This window comes from Monodon monoceros, unplaced genomic scaffold (assembly GCF_005190385.1).
Source record: "Monodon monoceros isolate NGI ecotype Baffin Bay Population unplaced genomic scaffold, NGI_Narwhal_1 Super_Scaffold_16, whole genome shotgun sequence".
Classification (NCBI taxonomy): Eukaryota; Metazoa; Chordata; class Mammalia; order Artiodactyla; family Monodontidae; genus Monodon; species Monodon monoceros.
In genome coordinates, this window is record NW_021703772.1 from 19,251,007 (window position 1) to 19,273,265 (window position 22,259).

Sequence of the window (22,259 nt, forward strand, 5' to 3'; positions counted from 1 at the left end):
AGCGGTGAGCAGGGGCCACTCTCCGTTGCTGCGTGCGGGCTTCTCATTGCGGTGGCCTCTCCTGTTGCAGAGCATGGGCTCCAGGTGCACGGGCTTCAGCAGTTCTGGCACTCGGGCTCAATAGTTGTGGCTCGTAGGCTCTAGAGCACAGACTCAGTAGTTGTGGCACATGGGCCCAGCTACTCTGCAGTATGTGGGATCTTCCCAGACCAGGGCTCGAGCCCATTTCCCCCCGCATTGGCAGGTGGATTCCCAACCACAGTGCCACCAGGGAAGTCCCGAGATTTTTTTTTTTTGAGGAATAGTGATAGTATCAGTTTAGTTTAAAATTGTACATCCTTTACACCAACATTCTTTTTCTAAAGAGTTTTATCCTATGAAAGTTGTTCCATTAGTGCAAGAAGATATGTAAAAGGATGTTCGGCATTATTTGCAGTGTTTTTAAATTAAAACATTCCAAATGATCATCAGTGAGAAATTAATGAAATTAAAATATAAAATACTTTTTTTTGGGGGGGAAGGGCCACGCCACAGCTTGTGGGATCTTAGTTCCCCGACCAGAGATTGAACCCCAGCCCCCAGCAGTGGAAGCACAGAGTCCTAACCACCACTGGACTGCCAGGGAATTCCCTTAAAATACTTTTTTTTTTTTTTTTTTTTTTTTGCGGTACGCGGGCCTCTCACTGTTGTGGCCTCTCCTGTTGCGGAGCACAGGCTCCGAACGCGCAGGCTCAGCAGCCATGGCTCACAGGCCCAGCCGCTCCGCGGCATGTGGGGTCTTCCCAGACCAGGGACGAACCCGTGTCCCCTGCATCGGCAGGCAGACTCTCAACCACTCTGCCACCAGGGAAGCCCAAAATACTTTTTAAAGTGTATAAAAATTCATATTTATACATTACTTTGCATGTTCTTTAAACTAGCATTGATTTCTTTAGAATAGAAGCCATTTAGTCTGCTGAACTTACAGAGAGTGTTTTGGCATATACATTACTGGAAGTATATCAGTCACTGGTTCTGACACATGTCCTTAGCATCCAGTGTCCATGTTCATGCCATAGATACACAGTGACTAACTTTTCTATAGTGTTAATTACCAAATATTTATATAGGAGAATTTCTAGCATTTTCTTTTTGCATTTAAAAACTTACCCTTCTATCATCAATACATGTTTCCAGATTTTTGCATTGTTATTTAATTTTTTGCTTGATCCTAGTTCTAAATTTTAGTTACTGTATATATCAGAATTAATTTCTGTCAGATAAGCACTTAGATTTTTTTTATTTTTCCTGTTTCTGTTTCCTCAAGATTAAATAATAATAATGACATCTCTTTATTAAAGTAAGTGATTTGAGATTTTTTTTTTTCCCACCAGCCATGAAACCTTCTCAGGGTTCTGGTAGTTTTGGAGCTATTCTGGGCAGCAGGACCTCACAGAAGGAAACCAACAGGCAGCTCTCTTACTCAGACAATCAGGTATGTTTATTTGAATCGTTTTAGCTTTTTTTAAAAAAAAGATAATCTTAGATAGACATTCTATAAAGTAGTTGCAGGAAGTAGAATTTAGACTGTAATGTCTAGTAATTCTTGCGTTATCTCAAGGGTACTTTCCACATATCTGAAATTTACCACAGTGTAATTTTTAAGAACATAGCTTTGAAGTTAGATGTGGGTTTGAGACTTGGTGCTGCCACTTACTAGCTGTAGGTCATTGGAGAAGTTCCTTAAGTACCCTGAGCCTTAGTACCCATCTGTAAAATTAAGACAGCAATAATATTTTAAGGGTTGTTATGAGATAATGCATGTTGTAAAAGTGCTTAGCCCGTGATACCATATACTAACAACCCCATAAATGTTTGCTGCTATTATTTCTGTGATGCTTTTTGGGTCTGTTCTACATTATGAACTTTGCCTCTATACTACATGATACCAGACTGTTTTGTTGGGTCTTCTGTTTGCTTTTTTTTTTTTTTTTTTTTTTTTTTTTGCGGTACACGGGCCTCTCACTGTTGTGGCTTCTCCCGTTGCGGAGCACAGGCTCCGGACGCGCAGGCTCAGCTGCCATGGCTCACAGGCCTAGCCGCTCCGCGGCATGTGGGATCTTCCCAGACCGGGGCACGAACCTGTTTCCCCTGCATCGGCAGGTGGACTTTCAACCACTGCGCCACCAGGGAAGCCCCTGTTTGGTTTTTAAACAGTTTTTCTTTCATAAATATTCAGCCAGCCATGAGACTTACTGTGCACTATTGCGGCTTAGCAGTCCTGTGTCTCTTTTAATTTGTCTTAACAAAGGTAAACCAGGTGTGAAAAGAAACTTTGAAGCTCCCCTGTAAGTAAAAGCATGAATTCTGTTTGGCTGTGCAGATAGGTTGATTACTTAAACCATTTACTGGACTAAGCAATCAATGAATAAGATTTCATTTTTGTTAATTTCCTTTTACAAGTTGGGGTTTTTTTGTTTTTTTTTACATTTTAATTGAGATACTATTGATATGCAGTAAATTGCACATATTTAAAGTGTGCAATTTGATACATTTTTGACTTATGTACATACCCGCAAAAATCATCACCATAACCTAGTGAACATAGCTATAACCCTTAAAAGCTTCTTCACCCCCCTTTGTAATCCTTCTCTCTAGCTCCCTGTCTGGCCCCTATCCCTAAGCCACAAGTGAATTGCTCTGTGTCACTCTAGATTACTTTGCATTTTCTAGAGTTTTATATAAATGGGATCAGTGTATAATTTTTTTTGTCTGGGTTTTTCACTCATTATAATTACTTGGAGATTGATCCATTTACAGGTAGAAATTTAACGTGTTAGAATATTTAAACTATAAGTGTTAACATCTAGCAGATGTTAACATTATATCTAGCAGAAGCAAATATACTTTCACAAATAATGATTCCCATTAGTGAGATTATAAAATCAATTTTGTGGATTGTGACTAGCATTAAATAAAAAAGGAATAGAGGAGAAAACAATAGAGAAGGTATTATACATAGTAAGGAAAAGTATTGGTTTCTGAAACTTCTGGTTTTATTTATGTGTATGTGTAATATGTTGTGATGTAAAATATTTCTCGCTATGGGGTCATGGTCAAAAAAGGTTGAAAAATATGCAAAACAGTATGCATATAGTATGCTACTGTTTGTATAACAAGAATAAAATATTGATTTTCATTTGCATAAAAAAACAATAGAATACTTATAAGGTGTAGGAGGATGGGAAGTGGAAGGACTGGGTGAATGGCATTGGGGTGATAATGAGACTTCTCAGTATATGGCTTTTATAATAGTATTTTTATTTTTTTTGAATCTTGAGAATGATTTACCCATTTGAAAATAAATTTAACTTTTAAATCGTTCATCCAGATGACCTCAGAGATTTTTTCTTTCTTCTTCTAAGATTGTAATTCTGTAGAAGGTAATTGGCAATATTTTCCATAGAGATAATCACATAGCTCTTAATGTAGAGTTATAAAACTTAACTGGCACAATGCTGGTCAAAAGCACTGTTTCCCAACTAATATGTGTAAAGTGTGCATTAACTCTGAATGTTTTTAATGTGTTTTGGGGGTAGATTCTTTGATTCATCTTCTGCCAGTAGGCTCTATTTCACTTTCAGTCTCTCCATTGTTATATATATTTGTTTCATTTCTCCAAACTAGAACCCCCTCAAAAGTCATGCTGTACATATGACTTGGCATTTAAATTGTGGCAACCAAATGTCATTATTGCTCCTTTTTCTCACATTTATGTCACTTTAAATTATCAAAATTGGATTTTTTTCCCTAAAGCTGTGTTTTCATGCTGGTCACTAGAACCTTGTCTTGTGTATGTGAGTCCTTTTTTTTTTAATCAGTAATTCGAAGCAAATTCCTTTCTGCTTCCAGGAATGCTGTGGAATTTGTAAGTTTACAAGAATACTATAGGAAAATATGCGTTAAGCTTAATTTCTGACACTGACCGTAAATTAGAATCACCTAGAGTGCTTTAAAAAAAGTGCTGATGAATGGGCCTCACCCCCATACCAGATAGGCTAGAATCTCTGGAGTTGGGTCTCCAGTTGTGGGTATTTTTTAAAAGTTCCCTATATGAGGATCACCAGTCTAAAAGTATGCCAATTAATTTGAAGAACTGGCTGTGTTAAACTTTATTCTTATAGGTCTCTTCAAAAAGAGGAAGTTTGGAAACTAAAGATGATATTCCATTTCGAAAAGTTCTTGGTAATCCAGGTAGAGGATCGATTAAGGCCGCAGCAGGAAGTGGAGTAACTGCTACCCGGACAGTTCCCTCTTTGACATCTGCATCCACACCTCTTAGATCAGGGTTATTAGAAAATAGGTATGAAAGACTTTTTTTCTTTCTTAGTCATTAGCTCTGCCTGTTTATAAATGTTTTTCAGGCCTTTTAGAAAGACCAATAATTTGAGAAAAAGAAGGAGATTTTTCCAGTTAGAAGAAGAAAGTGTGAAGTGTGTTTTTTGGAGATAATTAGTATTTGTCTTGTGATTTATGTTAGTGACACGTATAGAGCTTGCAGATACACAGTATATTAATTTAAATGTGGTGTAGAGAATTAGATAGCAGTAGTCACGGTTCTTGTTCTTGAGTATGTTGGTTTATACTTTTTAATAGTATGAATTACAACTTTTTAAAAATAACATTTTTTCTCTGTTCTCTATAGGACTGAAAAGAGGAAAAGAATGCTGTCATCTGGCTCAGAGCTGAATGAAGATTACCCTAAAGAAAATGATTCATCGTCGTAAGTTGCTTTAAGAACTTTTATGGCACTAGATCAGTGTTTCTTATATTGGTAATTGCAACCACTAGAGAAGATTGGGATGGTGTTCAGTTTATGGGAATCCCAAAGATAGAAGAACAGGATTTAGAGTATTTTGGTGACAGTAGGTTGTGGGCTCAATAGGGAGAGGATTTGGCCATTAGTACTGCTTTGGTCATTTCTGTGCACTTTTCCCATCCTAGCTTTTTTTATTTGCAGCACTTAGAAGAAGGATAGAGCTGAAGAACTCTAGATAAGTGTTTCTTGTTGGCTGCTCTTTTAGCATGGACCCCCTTCCTTCCCTCTTCCCTTTACCTGTAAAAAATTTTTTTTACCTTATTCATGTGAAAAGTTAGCTTAGGTAGACATGTGGACACAGTGGGGGAAGGGGAGGGTGGGACGAATTGGGAGATTAGGTTTGACATAAATACACTACCATGTGTAAAATAGATAGCTGATGGGAACCTGCTGTACAGCACAGGGAGCTCAGCTTGGTGCTCTGTGATGACCTAGATGGGTGGGATGGGGGGCTGGGAGGGAAGTCCAAGAGGGAGGGGATATAGGTATACATATAGCTGATTCACTTCATTGGACAACAGAAACTAACACAACATTGTAAAGCAATTATACTCCAATAAAATAAAAAAATAAAACCTTGCATAGGTTCTAGGCAAGGAGCATCAATCTTTTGGAGCTATTTTTTGTGTTGAACAAAAGGGCATACCTGTAATAGGATAGTCACCAGCTCACAGTTCTCTTCCTCATAATGGGTGGGTTGTGGGTTTTGTTTGTTTGTCTGTCTGTCTGTCTTTTGGGAGAGAAAACTTATTACACAGTTGCCAGGTAATACCTTAACAGAAATCAGTTGCTATTCAGTTAACTGGTGTTCGAGATCAAAGGGTCACCAGAAAGGAGTTGTGAAAAAGATAAAGAAACTTTATATAGTAATTGGGTTCTTGGTTCTGTTGCTGTAACAGATACAAAAATCTACGTAGGTGATAAGACTGGTGTGGTATCTTAAACTACAATGACCATGGACTCAAGTTCCTTCTATCTTCTTGAACTGCCATTCTTAATAAGTAGCTTCCATTTTATGAACCAGGATAGCTTCAGCCTCCACTCTCATGTCTGTATTCCTATCGGGAAGGAGGAAAGGAGCAAAGGGAGGGCATACTGCTCTCGTGTAGGCTGAAAATTGTACACACCACTGTTGTACATATCACATTGGCTGGAACTTAGTCATGTGGTTATATCAAGTTATGAGAAGGTCTGGGAAATGCCTAGCCCAAATTCTACTATTATGGCAGAAGACTACAATGGTTATTTGGGGACAACTAACAGTCTGCCATATTTACTCTTCTAGCCACAGAATTACCTCTGTTTATCATTCTTCCCGTATATAGAGTACTCCTACCTTCACCCTGCTGGAGACAACCTCCATGTCTCATTTAGTCATTGTATCCAGCTCAGAGTCCAGGATCTCTGGGTTATGTGCAGTTCTCTCCATAAGGTCCAGGTGTGCCTTGGACCATGCCCCTCATGGTCTGACACATAAAAACTAAGAGGCAGGTTAATCTGCATTCCTCACTTCCATCTCCATATGCATATCATTCATTATACATTGCTGGAGTAGGCACAGGATAACCACAGTAAAAGTTACCATTTAGAAAAGATAAGAATAGGAAACTGAGGAGTCATTGGTCTATAGCAGAGATAAAATCTTGTTAGGCAGAAATTGTGAAGACAGTGAAAGCAGTGGAATAAGTTCTTCATTAGCCCATGTAGCAGTCTCTGTCCTATCCTCTGGGAGAAACACTTGCTCATTTTACTCCATACGACTCCTGGCTTTGCCCTTTGATTGATTTCCTTTGTCTGTTATCTTTCAAGGCCATAGCTGAAGGGGGTTTTGAAGACTATGTTCTTTGGAGCCATTCAGCTTTTGTAGCCTAAGTCATGCTGGTGTAGTTCTGGAAGTTAGAAATCTGTAAGCTTTAGAAGTCTAGAAGTTTCTTTAAAGGTAGAACAAGCAGGCTTTTATAGGCTTGAGAAAGAATTAGAGCCAATTTTTTTGTTGTTATTTTGGTTCTTTTAATAAATTTTTAAATTTTGGAATAATTCTAGATTTACAGGAAAGTTGCAAAGATAGTATAAAATGTACCTGTATACCCCTCACGCAGTTTTCCCTAATATTAACATCAGTTTTTCACAAAACTACTTCTCCAGTTACCTCTTATCATTGCCTCAATTTGAGAATTAGAAGCAGTTGGATTTTTTTAGTCCCATATGGTCTCAAGTTACCACACAATTTTAATTCTAGGCCATTGGCACAGAGAAATGTATTCCTTTTCATCCTTGATTGCAAGCTGGCTAGTTCTTGCCCAGATTTATCTGTCTTGAATAGAACCTCACTGAAAGCAGTAAGAAAGACCAGTGTTCTTAATTGTCTCAACCTTTTCCTTTGAGGTCTGCCTCCCAAGACATTACAGACAACAGTTCTGTAAATATTTTGCTGAAATATAACAATAGTCACCAGCTTTCCAGTCTGTAATATCTGTGTTCTTACCCTCTACCTTCCTACTGAGCTAGTTCTGCATATTATAGGTTTGTTATGGTAGCATCCCACTTCTAGTAACAAAATTTGTGTATTTGGAGTCCAGTTGTAGGGAACAAAATTCACTCTAGCTAGTTTACACACAAAGGTATTTCCATACAGAGAGCATTAAATGGCTTACAGAATCATTAGGAAAGCTGAAAATGTAGACTCTGGGTTAAGCTTTCAGGAATGATTTTGAGAGCCATGCCCCAGATCAGGTCACCAAAGATGCTCCTGGCTGTCATGAAGTGAACAGCTGAATTGGAAGCTGGCATGAAAACTGTTATCTCTAGAACTGTGCTGCCACTGCCAAATGCGGAAATCCTCTACAGGAAAAGTAGATACCCTCACGTTGTTAACCACCAGAAGTAGCAGAACACATGACCTCTCCCTATTTCCATTTCCCATATCTTGCACAAGTATATGTAATTTACCTTAAATCTTGAACACTAACTTGGAAATGTAGTTTTTTAGCTTTCTGGCTTCTGTAGAACAGGGAGGTACACTGAAAGGTGGTAGTAATGGACTTTGCACGCCAGTCCACCTTATTCACCACACTTTGGGGAAGTCTCAGTTGTTCCACTTTGAGTTGTCTGATGAACCCTAAATTTCTAATCCTTGTTCTGGGCTAATAATACTTTTTATACCATCACAATTAAATTTTTTAAAGTTTGGACTTCCTAGAAGCAGGCTCTAGATGAACATACTTCTGCAAGCGCCTTATTAAGGAAGCACTCATAGGCGAGACCAGTAACAGAGTAAGGAAAGCAGGACTGGGAAGGGGAAGAAGCCAACTAAGGATGTCACCTTAGATAAAAGTCCCACAGAGAGTGGGCCTCATCTTGATCCAGCAGGAGGTCTGGGCTTCTTTCAACTAGAAGTAAGGAAGATGAGCTTTCATATTTCCATACTGCACTGTTTTTGGTTAACAGCTGCCTTGGGGCTTTTGGCTCTGCCTAGATGTGTAAAATATTTGAAATAGCCCAAAGGCAGTCTTCTGAAGAACTGCACGTGCTGGCAGTTGAAGACATAATAGTCTAGATGCGTGAGAAGTATAAACAGCAATCTGAGGGGGCTCTGATAGAGCATCACTATTAAGTTCATTCCATCTTATTATAGATTCTTCACATTGATGCTTTTCATTCTGGGTGAGAATATTAAAAAAAGGAGGGTTAGTGGGATAAGCTGCAGTTCTTTTTGTCCTTATTGCTACAAATAGCCTTGAGGCTATAACTGATATTATTATCTACTTCTACCATCCATTCTAGATTCACTGCATTTTCCACTAACACTTCTGCTGGTCTTAATGGTTTGCCTGGTGGTATGACTGAGATCTTCTTCTCTGAGGGGGCTGAGCCCCTGGTCACTGTGTACTTCTCAGGTTGTGATTGCTATAATTGCCCATTCAGAGTTAAAACTGAGCATGAGAGCACTAAGGATTCCCTGGTGAATTTCCTTTATTCCAAACATATTCTTCCTGCCCTCATTATATAGCAGCAACCCTGCCCCTTATAATAATCAAAGTCAGTTACAGTATGGTAACTCCTTTCTTTGCCTGTTGATCTGCCAGCATGAGAAGCCCCAAATGAGTAGGTAGCAGCCATAGCTTTAGATTAAATGGGACTCTTCCTGTCCCCCCGTTGAAAAAGTCCCCACTCTGGAAACCAGGACCTCTAGACCCACAGAATCTAAATTGAGGGGACAAGAAGCACAAGAGCGTTATCAAGAGTGATATTTAGTGGGGGCATTCCTACTTCTACTTCTTGGTTTCCAGACCCATGTATTCTCTATAAATGTAATGGCTTGTTGGTTTGTGCTATATATTGTGTCTTGAAGGGCACCCAGTTCCTAATGAGATCATCTGTAAGCTGCACCTTTAAAGGCTGTTGGCCATCAGATTTGAGGTAATATGGTATGTGGTAGGACCAATGGAGCCTTTGGTCATATGCCCTTATTGTACCTCCTTTTCTTTTGTATAAAGTGGGTTTCTCGTTCCAGGATGGTGTTATGTGAGATTTCATGTTAATAAATCATATACTCTTATGAGTCCTCAGATAGCAGTGCAGCCAAGGCACTGTGGGCAGGAAAGGCAAAAGCAAACCTAAAATATATGCCAATTCCAACCAGAATTAATTGCTACTCTTTCTGGGATGGAAGGTGTCTAATGTAATCAACTTATCACCAAATGACTGGTTGATTTCCTTAAAGGATAGTACTCAATCATGGGCTGGGGATCAGCCTCTGCTGCTGACCAGTTGGACATTCAGCAGCATCAGTAGCTAAACCAGCCTTATTGAAGGGGAGCCCCTATTGTAGGGTGCATTCAGAGCTTTTATCTCTGCCACCATGGCTGTTATTCATGGGCCCTTTTGTGGAAATACTTGGATGGCTGAGTACAGAAATTGAATGACATCTCCTGGACAAGTTACCCTGCATGATTGTTTCTTAAGTGGAGACATTAAGAGACTTAATGTGTCTTTAGTGGAGTTCTCTGGTGAGCATTAACATGTGAAACAGATCTTCACCCTTTGTACATACTTCTTTTTTTTTTTTTTTTTGCAGTACGCGGGCCTCTCACTGCCGTGGCCTCTCCCGCCGCGGAGCAGAGGCTCCGGACGCAGAGGCCCAGCGGCCATGGCTCACGGGCCCAGCTGCTCTGTGGCATGTGGGGTCTTCCCGGACCAGGGCACGAACCCGTGTCCCCTGCATCGGCAGGCAGACTCTCAACCTCTGCGCCACGAGGGATGCCCTGTACATACTTCTATATGACTATCCATAAACCTCTTCCATAAATCATTTCTCCCTGATCTTCCAGTCATTCCTTCCAGGCCCCTGACTATCCATCCAAACCATTTGCCACCATCCAGGGGTCCATTGACCCACTTTTCTCTCCACACAAAGTGGTTAATGAGGTGCATTCCTCAAACTCTGCACAGTGTAGGATTTTGTCTTACTCCTGTGTTCTGGGGCAGTCCCTTAGTGGGGCTACAGTGCAGCAACAGTTCATTTTCAGCTTGTACCAATGTACCAAGATGATCCATCCATGAACCAGGCACAGGTTTTTTTCCTCTTCTTCCAGCTGGTCACCAGAATGCTCATAGGTCTGTTCTCATTATCTATTCCTATTTGCTTGGATATACCACTCACATTTTATGATGGATTACTGCTGTAACTTCCTGATCAGCTTTGTGGGTATGATAGCACCCAGCTCATGATGGCTTGCTCTGGTTGCATAGTCCCTTGATGACTCACAGTCTTTATGATTATTATTTACCCCATATCACTGTATCAGGTATCTAGTGTTATATAACAAGATACTTAAAATAGTAACTATTATCGCTTACGGGTCAGTGGTCACTTGAGTGGTTCTGTTTATCTGGGTCTGGCTTGGCCAGTTGTGGCTGGATTCTCTCATTTTCTCATGCATCCATGGTCAGTTGGTAGGTTGGCTAAGGGTTGGCTGGTCCAAGGTGGCATTACTTGTATGACTGGCCATTGGCTGTCTAGTGCTTGGAGTGATGAGGGAGATTGGCCATGTTTTCTTTTGTCACCTGGCAGGTTACCCTGGAATTATTCATAAAGCAGTGGTAGGGTTCCAAGAGAATGAGTGGAAATTTGCAGGGTGCCTTTAGCCTTAGCATAGGACTTATGTGCTGTTATGTCTGTCACATTCGTTTGGGAAAAGGAAATCACAAGGCCAGCCTCATTAAGGGTTGGGGAAATAGATTGCATTTCTTAATAGGGGACTTGGGTACAAGGAAGGGAATAATTTGGGACATTTTTTAAACAGCTTAATTGAGGTACAGTTTACACACCATAAAATTCACCTGTCTTAAATGTATAATTCTGTATTTTTGGTAAATTTATTGAGTTGTGCAACTATCAGCATAGTCCAGTTTTAGAACATTTCTATAACCCTAACGATCCATTGTGCATTCTACCACATTTTTCAAATGCTGGAGAGATTGCATGAGCCATATTCTCTTCTACTTTATCCAGGTTGTTCACTACATATGAAAAATCTTGGTGGTGTAACACTATAGGATACCAAAAATTTTACCACCAGGAATGGAATTTCTGTTGCCATTGCCAAACAATCGATCCAATTCCAGAATCCTGTCCTTAGACAGTATGCTTCCTAGACCCACTTCTAGCACTAACGGTTGTAGATCAAGTTCCCCAGAAACAAACCCTGAAATAGAGGGTAGTGTGCAAGTGATTTATTTAGGAATTATTCCCGGGGGATACCCAGGAAGGGGGTGGGGGAAGCAAGATATTGAAGTGCAAGAAACAAAGAATGCGTGTGATCTCAGACAGAGATCTGATCTCTGAGCAGAAAAATGCAGAGGTTAGGATTCATCCTAATCCCAGAGAGGAAAATCTGTTATATAAATTTCACCTTAAAACTGTTCTAATCCAAGGCAGGGGAGCTGGGCTTCTGTACTTTAGCACCTGACCTTACTTGTGACTCTCTGAGAGTGCAGGCAAAGTCTCTGTAGTAGCTTGAGGGCAATCCTGTGAAGAAGAACCCTAGGTATAGGCTATCAAAAAATTAAAAAAAAAAAACAACCCTAAATTGAAGAACTTGAAAAAGAATAGATATGCGTATATGTATAACTGAATCACTTTGCAGTACACCTGAAAGTAACGCACCATTGTTAATCAACTATACTCCAATATAAAAAAAAATTGAAAACAAACAAAAAATACCTAAATTGGTGTGGACGAGAGGACACAAAAATGGGGCCAGAGGGCATCTGGGTGGAGCGTCTACATTGTCTGCTTACAGGCTTTATTCATGATGGTTCTCCTAAAATTAGCACTTTTAATCAAAGCATGAGCATGTTTCTGAATGGACCCACTCTACTTAATATAGGTCCAGGTATTTGGGAATAATAGAGGGGGAAAAGGGGGCTTAAGAAATTTTAATTTTGTGTTCATGAACTTAAAATTGTTTAATCACTGTGAATTGAAATGTTGACATTTAGTAAATAGTATTTCAAATTACATAAACTTTAAGAACATTTTGAATTTTGTTTTACTTTTCATATATATATATATAAATGTATTTATTTAGTTTTGGCTGCGTTGGGTCTTCGTTGCTGCGTGCAGGCTTTCTATAGTTGCGTTGAGCGGGGGCTACTCTTTCTTGCGTGCACGGGCTCTAGGCACGTGGGCTTCAGTAGTTGTGGCACACGGGCTTAGTTGCTCTGTGGCATGTGGGATCTTCCTGGACCAGGGATCGAACCCATGTGCCCTGTGTTGGCAGGCGGATTCCTAACCACTGTGCCACCAGGGAAGTCCTGTTTTACTTTTTAAACCTATTCAGTATCAAGCTTGAATAGTTTACTTTTTTTAAAATTTTATTTATTTAAAATTTTTTTTAATTTTAATTTTTTTAGCTTAGTTCTTGATTCTTTTGGTCTTAGTAGCTGAATCATTTCATCTGGCCTTGCTTTCGGCTAAGAAAACCTATATAATATTGCTGTCTCTGGTTTGACTTTTGTATAAAGAAAATACTCCTTCATTTTTGCCTAATTACCAGGGTTATGGATTAAATTGGCTTTTGACTAGGTAATGAAAGCTTATTTTTATGATCCTCATTTGCTTAAGGCTTTGACACCTTGTAACCTAACTTCCAGCAAATCAATGAATTTGGCAATTGAAATGTAGATTTTTAATGACTATTTAAAATTAAGAATTGTATCCTTATACATATATATATATTTGAATTAAATTATTAACTGTAGGAACAACAAGGCTATGACAGATCCCTCAAGAAAGTATTTAACCAGCAGTAGAGAGAAGCAGCTGAGTTTGAAACAGTCAGAAGAGAATAGGACATCAGGTAAGTATTTGGTCTTTTTATAAGATACTCATTTATTGTATGATGGATGGTATTAGACTAGAAATAGAAACCTAAACTGGGGCATATTTCTCTACATTATTCAGGAATACTGTGTAATTCAGTACTAGTTATCAGGTACCAATTTGTATCTAGTACTTGGCTAAAATATTTTTTAAAATATTAGAACTATAAGGGAATTTTTATTTTGCTTGCAAGGAATTTAAGCTTTGCCTTTTCCCCTGTTTAACTACCTAGAATTAAATTATTTCATTGTCAAAGTACCTGAACCATTGTCAAAGTACCTGAACCATGGAATGAATCCAAGGAGTTAAAGCGGTTGAAATTAAAGTTCATCAGTGTTGCTACTTATTAGAAGTTCCAGAAGATCTTGAAATTATTGCCTGAAGCAGTTGTTTAAGTTCACTTGTTCCTTGTTTTTACAAAAACTAAAAGTTAGACTGTCCCTGAATTTTTATTAGTGTTTCCTATACTTAACATATCTCTCTGATCCTCTAAACTCCTTAAAGACTCAAGTATCTGGTATTGATTTGAATACTGTGTTCAACTTGAAATTAAATTGAAGCAAGCTAAAATACGGCATGATTTTGATAATTTAGGAGTTTACGAGAATTCATTTGATCAGGACTGTAGGAACGGTCTCCTTTTAGTGGTTCAGAGTTGTAACATTGGACTCCTACAGAAAGAAGTATCTCTAATATAATTCTTATCTCTGAAATAATAATACATTATGTAAACTCCACTTATTGGTTTTAAGTTTTTGCAATCAACCTATAGTTAGAAAACAGAATACTTAAAGATGTAATGATGCTTAATACTGTTGAAGTTAAGGTACGTCTTACAAAAGTTGATGTAGAAGAGGAGAGAGAGAAGGAAGTAAACGGTCAAGTGATAAAAAGGTTCATGGAATAAAATGTAGAAAGTTTAAGTGTGTTAAAGTTGCAAAGTTAATCAGTAGAACTAAAATAACAGAACTGATGGGGAGTTCCCTGGCAGTCCAGTGGTTAGGACTCGGCGCTTTTACTGCTGTGGGCCCAGGTTCAATCCCTGGTCGTGGAACTAAGATCCTGCAAGCCACGTGGCACAGCCAAAAAATAAATAAATAACACAACTGGTAATTGGTTGGAGAGAGGAGAACAAGAGTAGGGGTGATGTAAATAAGAAATTATTTCTAATTTTTCAAAAAGGGAGTCAGCTGATATTGTTTAAAAATGAATAAATCAAGAAATTATAGAAACATTATTTAATGTTATGGAGGAAATCAGAAAAACTAAGTTTCAAAAAATGGTTAGAAATTGGAAGCAAAATTTGTGGAGCTTTAGGGCTGGAGAGTATTCTTTTATGACCTGTTATAATGTTTTCCACAGTGTTCGATCTTTTAACATGTGTATATATGTATTGTTTTGATGAAAAGAAGGGGAAAAAAAGAGTTTAAATATAAACAGGCCCAATGCATAATTTTATTATTAAATGAACTTGAATGGTTGATTTAGGAATTAAACGTTTCCTGTGTCTGTTCATTTTTTAGGGCTTTTACCTTTGCAGTCATCATCTTTTTATGGTAGCAGAGCTGCATCCAAGGACTACTCTCCTGGCAGCACTAACCTAGACAGGTATGCATTGGTTATATGCCTTGTGAAGAACTTGAAGAGCTTTCTTCTTCAGAATATTAAATGATGGGATGGGCTGTGCATTGTGCTGTAAATGAATACCCTAATTTAAAATAACAAAATTGATGAGAATTATAGATTCATGACATTTTAGTTAGAAACTACTCTAGAAATGTTTTAGTTCAAACTCTTATTTTTTATGTTTTTCAACACAAGAATAAACTGATGTGTAGGAAGATTTGTACTGAGGCCACAGGTTATGACTGGCAGTGTGATCAGATACTAGACCAGTGTATTTTCCATTGTTCCGAGTGATGAACATATGATCTGTCCTTTGGGGCATTTTAAAATTGCCTTTGTTGCCTGTGTATTTGTTAAGCTACCTACCAAAAGTTAAGGCATTTTCTTTAAAAAGCAAAAGTTTCACATTAGTAGGTATCTTTAACTGGAAAAGGCTAGTCAGAAATTTAACTGCTGATTCTAGAGATATAGATTAAATTTTTCGAGGTTTATTGGGTATGAATGTGTAAGGCAGCTGCTAAGCACTTGTCAAGGAGGTGTGATCATGGAATGCTGCACAGAGGGGCAATGATAATGATAAAAAGTGAGGGTAATGGTGTATAATAGATACGATGTGTAATGACCTATTAAGTCATATTTTGTTTTTTACTAGAATTTAATTCAAAGTGGTAAAGACATCTGGATTTTTTGCATTAAATGATTAAGGCGAAATAAAGAATCTGATATTGTATATTTAGGTATATTTAACCTTGGGTGGTATCTATCAAGCACTTTGTGACTGCAGTGGTAACTAAGTTTTTTGAATTTAAGGCAGAGGAAGCTTGACATTTCTGCTTATTAGAAGAATCTTAAAGGAATCTAAGTTGAAAAAAAAAGAACTAAATTTGGTTTTCAAATGATTTATTAAATACAATACAAATTTCTTCTCAAAATAATAGAATGAGAATATTCATTGCACCTAGGAATGATTGAGGAAATAAAAATTTCTTTTAATGCAAAGCTGCACTCAAGGATAAGGTGAAAATTTCCAGATTGGTGAGCAAACTAATACTGAGTAAAGGCTGAAGCCATAAAGCACTTACAAAACACAGACTGGAGTCAAGTATTTAGGGCTGGGTCTTCAAAACCAGCATGAGATTGGGAACTGAACATGACCCCAGACTAGAATTTGATTTCTTATGTGAAGCTACGTGAAGCTGGGTATCTAGAACTGTTCTCTGTGCTAGTAAACCAAGGCGCAACACTTCTGTGTAACTACCTGAGTTTGGAACCATAAATATGCTGCTTGCCTGATGCTCCCTAAACAGAGAGCAAACCCAAAAATGGGATTTGCAATGATTGGCATCTGCTGTAGTGTTACCTGCATAGGGGCAAGAATTCTGAACCCCTGATATAAAGTCCTATGCAGGTTAGAGGTCCAGACTGACACAGCTACTAAACACATCAAAAATGCATGATCATGGGATGTAGCACAGAGAGGAGATGGTAAATGTAAATGAAATTAAGAGAATTATGTTGGGCTCCTTGGTCTACCCTCCATGTCTTAATAGCATTTTGGAAAAAAAAGAAAAAGACTGGAGAATAAAGGCAAGGAATTTGTCAAAGAAAGAATGGGTGAAAATGATGGAAGTCCACATTGAAATGCCTCAACAAATGCCAAACAGCCAATATATTTTTTTTAAATCCACATTGTAGAAGATGATGGGTAAAGAAATTTTAAAAGCTAAGAGAAAGAAAAATATTGTCTATAAAAGGAAAACTGACATTAGCAACAATAGAAACAGAAGACACTGGAGTAATAATATCAAAGAATTCCATATCCAGCTAAATTTTAATTCAGGAATGCAGACAGAACTTCCCTGGTGGTCCAGTGGTTAAGACTCCTTGCTGCCAACTACTGAAGCCCACGTGCCTAGAGCCCATGCTCCACTACAAGAGAAGCCACTGCAATGAGAAGCCGGTGCACCACAACGAAGAGTAGCCCCCGCTCGCCACAACTAGAAAAAGCCTGCACGCAGCAACGAAGACTCAAGGCAGCCAAAAATAAAATAAGTAAATTAATTAATTAAAAAAAGAAAGACTCCGTGCTTCCAATGCAGGGGGCACAGTTTCGATCACTGGTCAGGGAAGTTCCGCATGCTGCACCGTGCAGCCAAAAAAAAAGAAAAAAGAACGACATGTTTATTAAGTTCAAAAGATGAAAACAGGGCTTCCCTGGTGGTGCAGTGGTTAAGAGTCCGCCTGCTGATGCAAGGGACACGGGTTCGTGCCCTGATCCGGGAGGATCCCACATGCCGCGGAGCGGCTGGGCCCGTGAGCCATGGCCGCTGAGCCTGCGCGTCCGGAGCCTGTGCTCTGCAACGGGAGAGGCCACAACAGTGAGAGGCCCGTGTACCGCAAAAAAAAAAAAAGATGAAAACAACTTCTAAAAAATTGCTGGTTTTAGATATACAAAGACAGGATTTATTTAGCAAGAAGAAAACTGAACAAAAGGAGTAGAAGTAAGAAAAATCAGTGAGCAAAAAAAATGTTAAGCATATTTAAAAATTAAATACCTTTAAAATTTATTCTTTTGTATAAGTAATAAGGGCATATGGTAGAAACTTCAAAAGTTTCAGGGTGCATACAGTGAAAAATAAATCTCTCCTAACTCCTGCTTGTTCATTTTCTTTCAAGAGGCAACTACTGTTACTAATATCCTTCCAGGCTTATTCTATGCATCTAAATACATTTTGATAGTTTTTATAAAATGATGATAGAATTAAAAACAAAAAATTAATAAAATATTATACAATAAGAAGAAATAAAGGAGTGGAGAAAAGTACAGGGAAATTAAAACATTTTAAGTTCATTTTTTGTTTGAGAGGAGGCCACAGTTAACATAGACATATTAAAAAGTTAAAGGTGACTTCCACTTCTGGCCAAGATGGAATAACAGGGACCAGATTACCCTCCTTCATGAAACAACTAAGAACCTGGGCAAACTGTATGAAACAATGGATCTTGAGACATCGGACATGAGTCAGTGAAGGACAGTGATCCCTGAGAGATGGGAAACAAATTAAGCTTATGACTGCCTCAGCTTGCTTCCTAGTCAAAGTTTCCAGGTTGCTACACAAGGAGGGGGAACCATGCAGAGCCAGCCCTGTGCTCTTCCTGAGTTGAAGAACTGGAGCTAGGAGTCCAGGGAGGCCAAGGGCAGCTAGAATTCACCGAGCAGAGTACCAGAGGGGAAAGCTGCACAGAGAAGGAATTGCAGAGATCTGCAGAGGGTCCCCTTGAGTATTCATTTTGAGTGCTGAGCAGCATATGCAGGTGAGGAAACTAGTCAAGGCCAGGGAAAGAACCATCCAAAAGGATGTAAGGGAATAATACTTGGAGTATACATAAAGCCAGGCATAGTTCCTGTTCCTAATAGCAGCAATTTGAATGCCTAAGAAAGGTCTCACCTCATTAGTGAAGAAAAACTATCCCTAGACGAATTGCTGCTCTTTTCCCACATGACAAACCTTAAAAGCAAGATCAGGGCTTCCCTGGTGGTGCAGTGGTTGGGAGTCTGCCTGCCGATGCGGGGGATACGGGTTCGTGCCCCGGTCCGGGAGTGTCCCATATGCCGCGGAGCGGCTGGGCCCGTGGGCCGTGGCCGCTGGGCCTGCGCGTCTGGAGCCTGTGCTGCGCGGCGGGAGGGGCCACGGCGGTGAGGGGCCCGCGTTCCGCAAAAAAAAAAAAAAAAAAAAAAAAAAAGCAAGACCAAAAAAGATCAAACTGTTTCCTGGTAACCTCAGCACATCCCAGAACAAAATTTGAGAATGTTTATAGAAATAAAAAATACACAGCACCCCACAAGATAAAATTCACAATGTCTGACATCCAAGAAAATATTACTAAGCTTACAAACAGGAAAATATAACTCATAAGAAGAGAAAAATTAATAAATACTCAGAAATGACACATATGATAGAATTAGTAGACAAAGATTTTGAGTTATTAACCTAAATCAGTAATGACATTAAATATAAATACACTAAATATTTCAGTTAAAGAGAAAGACTGGATTTTAAAGGAAGAATAATAATCCATGTGCTGTTTAAAAGACAACTACAGCATAAAGATGGAGAAAGGTTGAAAGCAAAAGGATGAAAACAGATATACCTTTCATTGTCCAAACTACAATATGTAGGAGTACATAGTAAGAAATAAAACTGATAGAAAGCTAATGGTAACTTTTAGGGTAGAGGCACGGGGTTGTGACTGGGAAGGGGTACTTGGAGGTTTTTGACATTAATGGTTGTTTACATATGTGTTTGCTTTATAAAAATATTGTTAAGCTCCACGCTTGATTTTTAATTAATAAACTTTTCTTTCTAGAGCAGTTTTAGGTTCACAGCAAAATTGAACAGAAAGTACAAAGTGTACCTAATACCCCCATCCTCCCTCACACACAAAACTTTCCTCAGTATCAACATCCTGTACCACAGTGTTACACATTTGATTTTTATATATTTTTCTGTATTCTATTTCACAATTTTTTTTTTTCTTGAGTAAAAAACCAGACACTGGCTAACAGATGGCCTAGGCAGACAACAAGTTGTTTGGGGACACTTGGTTTTTCCTTATAAAAAAGTAAATCCTAATTCCTGCTTTACAAGATGCAAAAAGTAAACGTCCAAACAGCTTGAAGACCTGAGTAGGAGGGAAAACAAGATTTTAAACTTTTAAAAGAAAATATAGGAAAACATTTCTCTGACCTTACATTACAGAATGATTCCTTTTTTAAAAAAATTTATTCATTTATTTTTGGCTGCAATGGGTCTTTGTTGCTGTGTGCAGGCTTTCTCTAGTTGCAGCGAGTGGGGGCTACTCTTAGTTGCGGTGTGCAGGCTTCTCATTGCGATGGCTTCTCTTGTTGTGGAGCATGGGCTTTAGGCATGCGGGCTTCAGTAGTTGTGGCACGTGGGCTCAGTAGTTGTGGCTTGCAGGCTCTAGAGCGCAGGCTCAGTAGTTGTGGTGCACGGGCTTAGTTGCTCTGTGGCATGTGGGATCTTCACAGACCAGGGCTCGAACCCATGTCCCCTGCATTGGAAGGCAGATTCTTATCCACTGCGCCACCAGGGACGTCCCTACAGAGTGATTCTTAAGACACAGAAATTGAAACCATAAAGAAAAGATTGATATGTTCAGCTTTGGTAGTAATCAGGAAAATATAAAACAAAATAACAATGAGATCATGTTTCACTCATTAGAGTGATAATAATGTAATGGAGACCATGTAAAGAAAGGGAAATTCACTACTGATGGAAATGTAAATTAGTACAGCCTTTTTGGAAAACAGTCACTATCTAGGAAAACTTTAAATGAAAATACTCCTACCATTTTCACTGCTAAGCATATAAATTAGAGTAAGTTCTCAAGGAGATTGGGTAAGAATATTTGTTGTCTAACAGTGGAAAAAGTTCACTGCCTAAATGTTTTCAAGACTAGGTAAACTAATGTATGATAGTCATTAAGTGGATAAAAGTGAATAAAGAAGTAAAACTATTTATGGCTTTTCTCAAGCCATTAACTTGGATTATTTTGATTATAGGTTATGTAGGTACAGTATTATGCCTTCAGCTCCCTATCAACAGATTTGCTGATTTACATTTGTGAAATTTTCTCCCAGGTGATCATTATTACTGATATTTCCTCAAATTTAGGATTTTTTTCCCTTAGACCTTGACTTCTCTGAATCTACTAGGCGAAAAAAGTAACATTCAAAATTGTTATGCTTCTTCATTTTTTCTTTTTTATAGGACTAATATTTCAAGCCAAACTCCCTCTGCCAAAAGAAGTTTGGGATTTCTTCCTCAGCCAGCTCCTCTTTCTGTTAAAAAACTGAGGTGTAACCAGGATTACACCGGCTGGAACAAACCAAGAGTGCCCCTTTCCTCTCACCAGCAGCAGCAACTGCAGGGGTAGGTAAATTCTTCTATTTCGCTTTCTTTTTATAAAGTGATTCAACTGAAGTATGTTTTACTTGGTATAAAAAAATGATTAAAGGAGTCATATTAATTTAGTTCTCAAATATTTGCTCACTTATTAAAGATTTATCACATCCATAAAATTCAGTCCATTATCTGGCCTCTAATTTTCAAACTTTGAAAAAATATATATGCATATATATATATATATATATATATATATATATATAAACATTTGTCATAAAGCAGAAAGTGCATATTCTTAAGTCCCATACATGTCATCTCCTGAGATACTTCAACATTAATTTTATTTATATCCTTCCCAGCCCCTTCATGCTTATATTCTTATTAAACACCCAAAAATGAGACCATGGTATAATAACTATAATAATAATAGCAGCTTTATCTAAAGTGTTTGTTATGTGCCAGAGACTGTGCTAAGCATTTAAATGAATTTTTTTCTTTAAATCTTCGCAGTAGCTCTCTGAGCTAGACGTATTAAAAAATCTGTTTTTATAGATGACGTAACTAAGCCTTAGAGAAGTTAATTAACTTACTTGAGGTGTTGTAGTACAGCAGTAGTAAATCTAGGCAGTTGGACTGCACTTGTATTTTTTTCCTTACAATTTTATTGAGATATAATTGATGTACAGCACTGTGTAAGTTTAAATTGTACAGCATAATGATTTGACTTACATACATCATGAAATGATTACCACAATAAGTTTAGGGAATATCCATCATCTTATATAGATATAAAACAAAAGAAAAAGAAAAAATATTTTTTTAATTGAAGTGTAGTTGATTTACAATGTTGTGTTAATTTCTGCTATACAGCAAACTGATTCAGTTATACATATATATACATTGTTTTTTTAATATCTTTTCCATGATGGTTTATCATAGGCTATTTTTTTAAAATTTATTTAATTTATTTATTTTTGGCTGTGTTGGGTCTTCGTTGCTGCACATGGGCTTTCTCTAGTTTTGGTGAGCGGGGGGCTACTCTTCGTTGAGGTGCACAGGCTTCTCATTGCAGTGGCTTTTCTTGATGTGGAGCATGGGCTCTAGGCGTGCGGGCTTCAGTAGTTGTGGCACACGGGTTCAGTAGTTGTGGCTTGCAGGCTCTAGAGCGCAGGCTCAGTAGTTGTGGCGCACGGGCTTAGTTGCTCCATGGCATGTGGGATCTTCCCAGACCAGGGCTCGAACTCATGTCCCCTGCATTGGCAGGTGGATTCTTAATCACTGTGCCACCAGGGAAGCCCTATCATACTATCATAGGCTCTTGAATATAGTTATCTGTGCTATACAGTAGGACCTTGTTGTTTATCCATTCTATATATAATAGCTTACATCTGCTAACCCCAATCTCCCACTCTTTCCCTCCCCCCAGCCCCCTTTCCCTTGGCAATCAGCAGTCTGTTATCTA

At 38.5% G+C, this 22,259-nt stretch overlaps 1 protein-coding gene across 6 annotated transcripts in view; it reads left to right on the plus strand.

Annotated features, from left to right (window-relative positions):
* USP37 (ubiquitin specific peptidase 37) overlaps positions 1-22,259 on the plus strand; it is an 89,690-nt gene that overhangs the window by 15,864 nt on the left and 51,567 nt on the right. For all 6 annotated transcript variants that reach the window (XM_029225058.1, XM_029225059.1, XM_029225061.1 and 3 more), the window contains 6 exons: positions 1,374-1,474; positions 4,164-4,342; positions 4,685-4,762; positions 13,124-13,221; positions 14,768-14,852; positions 20,663-20,824. In XM_029225058.1, coding sequence (XP_029080891.1) covers positions 1,374-1,474; positions 4,164-4,342; positions 4,685-4,762; positions 13,124-13,221; positions 14,768-14,852; positions 20,663-20,824 — 703 coding nt within the window. The remainder of the gene's footprint in view (positions 1-1,373; positions 1,475-4,163; positions 4,343-4,684; positions 4,763-13,123; positions 13,222-14,767; positions 14,853-20,662; positions 20,825-22,259) is intronic.